General features: G+C 46.5%; 1 protein-coding gene across 1 annotated transcript in view; it reads right to left on the reverse strand.

Annotated features, from left to right (window-relative positions):
- Nucleotides 1–8,013, reverse strand: part of RNF157 (ring finger protein 157) — a 90,159-nt gene extending 82,146 nt beyond the window's left edge. The window contains exon 1 of the mRNA XM_037741083.1: nt 7,733–8,013. Coding sequence (XP_037597011.1) covers nt 7,733–7,820 — 88 coding nt within the window. The 5' untranslated portion in view covers nt 7,821–8,013. The remainder of the gene's footprint in view (nt 1–7,732) is intronic.
- Between the last annotated feature and the right edge of the window lie 3,262 nt (nt 8,014–11,275).

Genomic DNA, 11,275 nt, shown 5'->3' on the forward strand with positions numbered 1-11,275 from the left:
TTTTTTGAGATGGAGTCTCACTCTGTCACCCAGGCTGGAGTGCAGTGGCGAGATCTTGGCTCACTGCAACCTCTGCCTCCTGGGTTCAAGTGACTCTCCTCCCTCAGCCTCTCGAGTAGCTGGGACTATAGGAGTGTACCACCACGTCTGGCTAATTTTTTGTATTTTTAGTAGAGACAGGATTTCACTGTGTTAGCCAGGATGGTCTCCATCTCCTGCCCTCATGATCTGCCCACCTCAGCCTCCCCAAGTGCTGGGATTACAGATGTGAGCCACTGCACCCGGCCTCCTGTGCATTTTTTAATTGGGTTGTCTGTCTTCATAATACTGAGTTGTAAGAGTTCTTGATATAATATTGATACACATCCTTTATGCGATTTACAAATATTTTCTTTCAGAAGGTAGCTTGTGTTTCCATCTTTTTACTGTCTTTTGAGGTGGAAATGTTTTTTTGAAGAAATCCAATTTATTATTATGTTTTACTTGTATGGATTTCGCTTTTGGTGTCATATCTAAGAACTCTTTGCCCAATCCAAATCAAATAAAAATTTTCTCCTATCTCTTCTTCTAGGAGCTTCATAGTTTTTACTTTGCATTTAGGTCTATGATCCATTTTTATTTTTATTTTTTTAACTAATGACAAGGTCTTAATCTGTCACCCAGGCTGGAGCACAGTGGCACAATCATAGCTCACTGCAGCCTTGAACTCCTAGGCACAAGCAAACCTTCTACCTCAGCCTCCTGAGTAGCTGATGTCATGCCACCATGCCGAGCTAATTAAAAAAAAAAAAAAAAAAGTTTTTGTAGAGACAGGTCTCACTCTGTTGCCCAGGCTGGTCTTGAACTCCTGGGCTCAAGCCATCCTTCAGCCTTGGCCTTCCAAAGTGCTGCAATTACAGGCATGAGCCACCATACCCAGCCCCATTTTGAAAATAGCTTTATGGAAATACAATTTATATACCACAGAATTCACCTATTTAGTGTGTACAATCCAATGGTTTCTAGTATATTAACAGTATTATACAACTATTTGCCACTATCTAATTTTAGAACACTGCCATTACCCCAAAAAGAAATCCATTAGCAGTCGCAGCTCATTTCTCCCTCCACCCAGCCTCTGGCAGGCGCAGCCACAGCCGCTAATCTACTTTCTGTCTCTGTGGATTTGCCTCTTCTGGGCATTTCTTATAAACAAGATTATTCAATATATGGCCTTTTGCACCTGGCTTCTTTCACTTAGTATAACATTTTCAGGGTTCACCTAGGTTGTAGCACATATCAAATCTTCATTCCTTTTTATTGCTAAATAGTATTCTATTGTACAGACTTACCATATTTTACTCATCAGCTGTTCTATTCATTGGCTGATGGACACTTGGGTTATTTCCACCTTTTAGCTATTATGAGTAATTCATGTACAAGTTTTTATGTGAATGTATTTTCTTCATCTTTCTTGGGTGTATACCTAGGAGCAAAACTGCTGAGTCATATAGTAACTAACCACCTGAGAATCTGTCAAACTGCTTTCCAAAGTGGCTGCACCATTTTACCTTCACATCATCAGGGTATGAGGGTTTTGATCTCTCCATATCCTTACCAATGCTTGTCATTATCACTTTTTAAAATTATAGCCATCCTAGTGGGTGTGAACTGGTATCTAATTGTAGTTTTGATTTGTATTTCCTTGATAGTTAATAACGTTGATCATCTCTTCATGTGCTTACTGTCCACTGTATATCTTTTTCGGAGAAATGTCTATTCAAGTGCTGTGACCATTTTTAATTCAATTGTCTTTTTATTATTGAATGTAAGAGTTCCTTATCTATTCTAGATACAAATTCTTATCACATTTATGATTTATAAATATTTTCTCCCATTCTCTGGGTTCCCTTTTCACTTGTAATCCATTTTGAAATAATTTTGGTGATGTAAAGAATAGGTCTGAGTTCATTTTCTTTTTTGCTCGTCCCAGCATCATTTGTGGAAATGACTATCCTTTCCCCATGTAATTGTCTCAGTACTTTCGTCAAAATCAACTGACAATAAATGTGAGGACTTCTGGTTCATAGCTCTGTTCCATTGATCTGTATGCTTTTCGTTGCGCCATTACCACACGATCTTGATTACTGTAGCACTGTTGTAATTATGTGTATAGTAATTTTTAAAATAGCGTAGTGATAGTCCTCCAACTTTGTTCTTTTTCAAAATTATTTTGGATGCTTTAGTTAAAGTGTCAAATTGTGCCAACCAAATAATTCCTTATTCTGTAGTAAGTTACGTATTTTTTAAGTGTATGGTTTCAAATCTACTATTAAATTGACACTCGTAAAGCTAGGAGAAACTTATATAGAAACTTTTTTAATTATCTGACAAAGACTTATTACCTATGCCTTTAAAAACTGCTCTTGCAATAGGAAAGACCCATTTGACAAGCATACATGTACTGTAAAATAACAAACATTTAGAGAATGATGATATAGAGAGATGTGATACATCTATGGCCAGGTGCAGCAGCTCACTCCTGTAATCCCAGTGCTTTGTGACACTGAGGTAGGAAGACTGCTTGAGATCAGGAGTTCAAGACCAGCCTGGGCAACATAGTGAGATGCTGTCTTTACAAAAACTTTAAATCATTAGCCAGGCATGGTGGTATGTGCCTGTAATCCCAGCTACTCAGGAGGCTGAGGCAGGAAGATCACTTGAGCCCAGGACTCTGAGGTTACAGTGATCTTTGATAACACCACTGCACTCCAGCCAGGGTGCCAGAGTGAGACCCTGTTTCTAAAAATAAATTATTTAATTTCTAAAAATCTACAATCGGTTGACTCTGAGTAAAGGAGATTATCCTTGATTATATGGGTGGGCCTCATCTAGTCAGTTGAAGTCCTTAAAAGCAGAAACCGAGGTTTAACCAAGCTGGCTGGTCAGGACTCTGATTACCATTCTCAATTTTTATAGTAGGTGTAGTTCTTAAAGACTTCAGCAAAACAAATCATTCCTATTTTCCAACTTACTCAAATATGTGGGAGGAAACAAACTAGATTTATGAGGTACTGGTTTATATAAATTAAATTGTCTTTACAGTATGCCTATTTCTTCCTGGATAGAGAAAACAGGCTCTTATCAACATGGACTTTTATCACTGTCAAAGATGATCTTTCATAAAAATAACCACCTCTGCAAATCCATACCTTTCTTTGCGAAACAAATTATCTTGGGCTTTTAAAGATGCAAAGATCTTAGAGAAGGATGTATGACCTCTAACTCAAAAATTACAAAGGTACAACCAAATATAGCAAAATCGTGCTCTAAACTGCTTTCCAAGCTAATGTAGAAATGCTATATAGAAACTGCCACCACACTTTCTATTACTTAAATGATTAATATTCACACATTAATAAATCTAAAAATTACCTAATACATAACATTATTCATTGTTGCATTGTTTGTAACAGTAAGATACTGAAAAAACAATCCACAGATGTTCATCACGGGGCGGGGGTGGGGAGTGGGGGGTGGGGAATTGGGGAGGGATAACATGGGGAGAAATGCCAGATATAGGTGATGGGGAGGAAGGCAGCAAACCACATTGCCATGTATGTACCTATGCAACAATCTTGCACGTTCTTCACATGTACCCCAAAACCTAAAACGCTATTAAAAAAAAAAAATATATATATATATACACATATATATATGATGGCACATACAAAGGAATACTATACAGCTGTTAAAAAGTACAAAGAAACTGTCAAATATGAGACAATATAAAAAGATCTCCAGGCTGGGTGTGGTGGCTCACACCTGTAATCCCAGCCCTTTGGGAGACCGAGGCAGGCCTAGCACGAGGTCAGGAGATCAAGACCATCCTGACTAACACAGTGAAACCCTGTCTCTACTAAAAAATACAAAAAATTAGCCAGGCTTGGTGGGACGCGCCTGTAGTCCAAGTTACTTGGGAGGCTGAGACAGAAGAGTTGCTTGAACTTGGGAGGTGGAGGTTGCAGTAAGCCAAGATTGCACCACTGCACTCCAGCCTGAGCGACAGAGTAAGACTCCATCTCAAAAAAAAAGGTCTCCAATATCTCTGAAAGCAAAAAGAGCAAGGTGTATAACAGTATAACAGCATGCCATGCTTGCATTTAAACAAGAAAATCTAAAAGAATTCCAAAGAAACCAAAAGTGGTTAAACGAGATGGGAGGTTTAGAGGGAGGAAGGAGAAGAGCGGTGAGAACAAGGCTTTCACGGTATGTTTTTCCATTCCTTTAAATTTTGAAACATGTGACTATATTGCCTACTCAAAAACAAACAATTCCAAATAATTTAGGCTATTTCTAGCTACCTCTATTTAAGAATAGAAAAAAGCTATGAATCCAAGTCTCAACTTGAAATCAGCCATTCTTGATAGGTTTTAAATGTTTCTATTTCAATGTGCATACAAAACCAAGAAGTTCCATTAAAAATACTCAGAAAGGCCGGGCGCGGTGGCTCAAGCCTGTAATCCCAGCACTTTGGGAGGTCGAGGCGGGTGGATCACGAGGTCAAGAGATCGAGACCATCCTAGTCAACATGGTGAAACCCCGTCTCTACTAAAACTACAAAAAATTAGCTGGGCATGGTGGCGCGTGCCTGTAGTCCCAGCTACTCAGGAGGCTGAGGCAGGAGAATTGCCTGAACCCAGGAGGCGGAGGTTGCAGTGAGCCGAGATCGCGCCATTGCACTCCAGCCTGGGTAACAAGAGCGAAACTCCATCTCAAAAAAAAAAAAAAAAATACTCAGAAAAAAGCAATTTCTGCTGGGCACGGTAAACATCGTTACAAGGGCAGGTAATGGTGCATCTTTCTGAAGCAACCGATCCACAGGTAGTGCAGCTCTAGCCACTTTCCAGCGAGCCAGGTAGTAGTCTCAACTTAACACCCAGGCCACAATGCATGTCATCTGGAGAAAACGGACTCTGCTGCTTGCTTTGTTCCACTATCAGTACTCAGGATAAGGAGACTTCTCAAAATCAGATTTGGCCAGGCGTGGTGGTTCACGCCTGTAATCCAAGCACTTTGGAGGCCAAGGTGGGCAGATCGCCTGAGGTTGGGAGTTCAAGACCAGCCTGACCAACGTGGTGAAACCCCATCTTTAAAAAAAAAAAGGATTTCAATTGTGACACAAAATAGCTTTACTCCATAATTATGGAATGATTGTTTTAAGTCCTGTGTTTTGAGTACAAGTTCAAAACCCAATTCCTTGAAAGTCAAAGGCAGATGGTATAGTATAAAGAACACTGGCTGAGAGACCGTAGTCATGCCAATTCATTTCTATGGGTCTCCATTTTCTTATTAGTGAAATGAATGGGAGGCCAAGGCGGGAGGTTTGCTTGAGACCACGAGTTCAAGACCACCTTGGGCAACATAGTGAGATACTGTCTCTACAAAAAACTTAGCCGGGCATGGTGGCTCACGCTTCTAATCCCAGCACTTTGGGAGGCTGAGGCAGGTGGATCACCTGAGGTCAGGAGTTTGAGACCAGCCTGGTCAACATGGTGAAACCCCGTCTCTACTAAAAATACACAAAATTAGCAGGGCATGGTGGTGAGCGCCTGTAATCCCAGCTACTTGGGAGACTGAGGCAGGAGAATTGCTGGAACCTGGGACATGGAGGTTGCAGTGGTCAATATCTCGCCACTTCATTCCAGCCTGGGCATGACAGAGTGAGACTCTGACTCAAAATAATAATAATAACAATTAAACATTAGCTAGGCATGGTGGTAACGGCCAAACTCTCTTGAACCTGTATGGGCTCTTTATCCCATAAAGAGCCAGGTCAATTCAATGATCAGAAGAAAGGCAATGCCTCTATCTAGAGCGTATATGCAAGCTCACATAGGTTTCAAATACACAAAGGTCTGCTGACAGAGACACAGATGTTCTATTTTCTGTGCTTTAGCTTCAACAGAAATAATTGGTCCACTGGCTGTAAAGACTTCTCTCATGTATAACTTCTGATTTAACATGAATTACAGTTTTACAGTTAAGTAAAACCTTTAAAAGATTGGTAGAGTAGAGAGGATTATTTAAGGCAAAGTACTGAGTGTGTTAATTAACAAAAAAAGTTTTGGTCTATTATCCTTTCATTTTCATCACCCAAGATTCAAACTTGTATAAAAATGCTTTGGGGAACCGCCTTCCAGAGGGTTATCTATGTTAAGTTTCACATGCGAAGGGAGGGGTGAATACTTCCCTGAGGCAGCAAACACTTTTGAAAATTCCAAGCTCAGAAAAGTATGCTCCATATTCTGATCGATAAAAGCCATGTGGTTTACGAAACACCGAGTCCACAAATACTGCTGCATATTTTTGTCTATTAAAAAACAAAATCCATGCCTTCTTTAGCATTATGTAGTCATAATCAGAGCTTTATTAAAATACTCATGACCCACAGCTTTATAAAACAATTCATCATATTCATCTTTGCAAGGATTCATTCTCTGGCACAAAAGCAGTGGGAAACACAGCTCTGGCAGACACTCGGCAGGGATGCGGGCAGGTTCATCGTCTGGCCCCTGCTTTTACCTGGCAGACACTGGACACACTGCTGAGAAATCAGCTCATCTCATTAGCATGTCTCTACTCTACCAAAAAGAGATGAGGCTCCGCTCCAATTCTGACATTTCATTCCAAGATCACCAAAATCTCCATCAGGTCCTAAGCCAGAGAGAAGGTAGTAGCCATCCATCCCCATAAGTCTTGAGAATAAGATTAAAAGTAATTTAAAAATAACTGCAATTAAAGGAAAATTACTTGCAACTAAAAGTAAACACCAGCTAGGTCATGCAGCAGCAATTCACATTAGCTGGTGCTCACATAACTGAACTACCTTCCTGTGATTCTCTGCTTTGCTATCAAAACCCTCTTCCATCTCCAATGCTGATACCACAACCCAGAGACTGGAGACATTCATCTCTTTAAGTGAAGGTTTGATTCTGATAACAAACGTAATACGTTTCCAATATCTCGGCCTTCACCCAGAGCTAGTCTCACTCCAAAACCCAGGCTTGCCGCAACGCTGGCAAAGGGGCAATTCGAGTGACTCTGATACTCAGATTCCCAAACATTTGTTACTCTCCCCCACCTCCACCCGCTTCTGACAGCCTCTGGAAAGGCACCAGCACTGCAAATGCATGTTTGGCTTCCATCCTCCGCAGGCAATAGAAGCTTTTTCAGAAAAGACCTAATTCTAACCTTTCCAGAGGCTGGGAGGCTGCAGAGCAGGGACAGCACCTGGCAAAGGTGCCTGTTAGGGATGCCGAGGCCGCCCCCCCACCCCGGGCCCTCGGTTCCCGCGAGGCAAATGGGCTGTGGGCCGGACCCGCCGGGTCCGTGCGGGGCGCCGACCTCGCCTGCGACGCCGCAGCCCCGCTCCCCGGGAGCCGCAGTCCCTGCGGGCACGCGTCCCCGTCACGGGGCCAATTACAATGGAGGCCGCTCCCGTCCTCCGGTGGAGGGGCTCGGTGCCCTCGGTGACCCCCGCCAGGCTCCGCAGGACGCCTCCTGCGCTAATTCGCCCGGGGCGGGGGAGACACCGGCCTTCTCCAGGACCTCCCGCGCTCGAAGATCGTTTCGGAGCGGCCGCAACCACTGGGTCCCCGAGAACCCGTGGGGCCCCCTCGGGCCGTCCCGACCCGGACCCCCGCCCCTGCCTCTCTCCCTCCTCGCGGCCGCGGCGCTCGCCCGTCCTCACCGGACTTGGGCGGGTAGCGGTACACGGAATTGGACGGGATGTCCACCTCCTCCACGCCCGCGTGCTGCCGGCTCGTCAGGGCCCCCATGGCTGCTGCTGCTGCAGCCCCAGCCCGGCTCCGGCTCCCGCGCCGCCCTCGGCGCCTCACCGCGGCCGCCCGCCCCGCGCCCAGTGCGGGGGTCGACTGCCCGCCGCGGCCGGCTCCGTTGCGGGGCTGCGGCTCTGGCAGCAGGGAGTCCCCGGCGCGCCGCGCACCATCCTCCGCCGGGCACCACGGCGGCGCCTCTGCCTAGGGGACTGCGGGGCTGGGCCGGGGGCGCCGCCGCCGCCTCAGGCCGCGTGATGTCAGCGGCAGCTCCGCGCTGGGACCGCGGCGGCCCCAGCCAATGGCGAGGCGGGGCGGGAGCGCCCACGCCGGGGCAGCCAATGAGCGCGGGGCTGCAGCAGGAGCCGGCGGCGCGTGCCTAGCGCGGGGAGTCGCGGCAGGACTCCGCGCGCTGGGACACGGCCTCAGGGCTCGCGGCGGGGGCGGGGTGGGGGCGCGGCCGGGGTCTCGCGGCGGGGGCGGGGCCGGCCGGAGCGGGGACCCCGGGAAGCAAGCGCTGAGCGGGGCCGGGACGCGTCACCCCTCCACGCCTGTTTATCCCTGCTCGGATTACCGCGCAGGGAGCCGCCCCCTCCCGCAGTCCGCAAGGCTTGCCTGGCCCGGAGCTCGCTCGCCATTGTCCCGGGCATCCCACAGCAGGCGGTCCCCGCGCCACAGTTCCAGCGGAAGTCTTCCCAGCCCCGCCCCTCAGCATTGGCCGCCGGCGGTCGTCGGAAACCTCACGCCGGGGGGCTAGGAGGGGGTCTCACGTTGCGTTCGCATCTCTCCTGCCCCATTTTCCGCGGCTCATTGCCACCACCAAGTTAATGCTGGTGACCAGCTAGTAAGATGCCACCCCCCTCTCACGTGCGTCTTTTTGAAGCGCTCCCAACTCTGTACGTGCCGTTTATGGCGCCTTGTATCCTAAAGGTGGGAAAACATCGACTCAGGATAAGATCAAGACATGGAGCCTGTGTCCGTATCTTGGAAACGGGATCCTGGAAACTTTGGAAGGCCTGAGTGCTGAGAGAGTCAACGCAGGCGAAAGCGAACCGGGCCAGGCAGAACCCGGGGCTCCTCTTGATAAAAACACAACAGTGGGAAGCTCGGGCCGGCGGAAGACGTCATTCCGTTGCTTAATTACAGACATTTGTGTTTTAAACCTCCTATTTTCTTTGTGGGTCTGTTTTTTTTTTTCCTGAGAGAGTGGACTGATCAGCAAAAATTTCAACTGCTAGAGCATGACTTTCACAACTTTCAGCAGTTTTCCAAGTACAGTTTGGGGTGTCTTGTTCCCTTGATTAGGTTTGTAAAGCTCTTTTACGGAGTCTAGTTCTTTCCTGGTTATATTGTGTTTTTGTTTTTTTGTGTGTGTTTTGTTTTTGAGACTGAGTCTCACTCTGTCACCCAGGCTAGAGTGCAGTGGCTCCATCTCAGCTCACTGCAACCTCCACCTCCCTGATTCAAGCGATTCTCCTGCCTCAGCCCTCCCAAGTAGCAGGGATCACAGGCGTGCGCCACCACGCCCGGCTAATTTTTGTACTTTTAGTAGAGATGGGGTTTCATCATGCTGGCCAGGCTGATCTCGAGCTCCTGACCTCATGATCCGCCCTCCTTGGCCTACCAAAATGCTGAGATTACAGGCGTGAGCCACCGTGCCTGGCAGATTTTGTATTTTTCATTGCCGTCTTTTCAGCAGCAGCCAACAGACCTGATGTTAATTGTGTTGGTTTCTTCCAGGGTCCCCAGGATGGTGGGAACCTATCCCTGTCATTTATATTGGCTACTACTAAGGAAGGCTTGAGCTACAGCGCAAGTCCCTGCAGGGCAGCCTCTCCCAAGCACCAGGGCTCTCTGGCAGAGTTCAGATCTCTCTCTCCAGTTCCTGGTCCTAACTACTCCAAGGCTTTCAGTCATCCCTGTGGGAGGGAACTGGTGTCCTCCTCCATACTCCTTTCAGCACACACAGGCCTTAACTTGTAACTGCTGGGTAAAGGTGAAATACAAATCATGAAGAATCTAGAACCACCTCAAAACACAAGGCCTTCAACACATCACAGAGTAAAATGTTGCCTTATACTCCTTGGCTCTGTTCAGAAGCCTTCTTTCTTCCTGCCCTAAGCATTTTCTAAACGGGACATCCCTTCCCTTTGTGGGTTTACCCATGTCTGAGAGTTTCTTCTGCTTAGCCAGGGCCAGGCAGGGATGTGGCTCAGTCAGTCAGCCCAGTCCTGTTGCTTATGAGGTATCGGTTCTGGTCCCACCTGGGCGTGAGCCTGGGAAGCCAGCTTCTCCATCTTGAATAATACTTTCCAAGCGTAGAAGTTGGTTTCGCCTCCCACGAAAGAGTCATGAGTCCAATGCATAGAATGGTAAAGAAAAACAAGGCATAGCACAATAAAATCAGTGAATATTTATGGAATACTCTATATGCAAGGCTGTTTTAAACACCTAACAAAGATGAAAGCATTCAACCCTCCCAACAACCCTATCAAATACATGCTATTTACACCCCAATTTTACAGTTGAAGAGACTGAGGCACAGAAAGAACGCTGGACTTTGAGTTGGACAAATCAAGACCCTAAGCAGCTATGTAACTTAACCATCTCCGTTTCCTCCTCTGAAAATAGCCCAATCTTCAATGGCTATTGCAGAGATTCAATAAGTGAATCAAGACTCTTTTTGTTTGTTTTGTTTCTGAGATGGAGTCTTACTCTGTCGTCTAGGCTGGAGTGCAATGGTGCGATCTCGGCTCGCTGCAACCTCCCAAGTTCAAGCAATTCTGCCTTAGCGTCCCGAGTTGCTGGGATTACAGGTGCCCGCTACCACGCCCGGCTAATATTTGTATTCTTAGTAGAGACAGGGTTTCACCATGTGGGCCAGGTGATCCTCAAACTCCTGACGTCAGGTTATCCACCCGCCTCAGCCTCTCACAGTGCTGAGATTACAGGCGTGAACCACCACACCTGGCCAAGACTCATTTTTAAAAGAATTATTACCAGAGGCAGAAAAGAAAGAGATAGAAGGTAGTTCAGAAACTTCTAGATCAAAGAGACTTTTTTTGAATTAATTGATCTAGAGTCCCACAGTCTACAGTATAATCACCTAAACAATTTTGGAAATAGAATCTCAGCCAGTGCCCAGGGCAAAGGTTGGGCTGAGTCCTGCATTCCTCTATGGTTCTTCCCTGGCTCCACTTGGCTCCCTCTCCAAAGATCTGGGCCAGGGAGAGTGCCCGAGGGAGAAGACAGCTCAGAGAGGAGGAAAAATCCAGAAGTGACTGCCATCAAGAGAGCCATAAAAATGCTTTTAACTTGAAAATGGTCTGGGGAGGGGTTGCACAGTGTCCATAGGGAAATTACATGCAAATACCACACGAGCTTTGTGGAAATAGCTTTGCAGCATTCTATCCATTTCCATACTGTGGATGCAGCCCTTGGGAGAATCCCAGCAGAGA

The sequence above is a fragment of the Cebus imitator genome, unplaced genomic scaffold (genome assembly GCF_001604975.1).
Source record: "Cebus imitator isolate Cc_AM_T3 unplaced genomic scaffold, Cebus_imitator-1.0 Scaffold93, whole genome shotgun sequence".
Lineage (NCBI taxonomy): Eukaryota > Metazoa > Chordata > Mammalia > Primates > Cebidae > Cebus > Cebus imitator.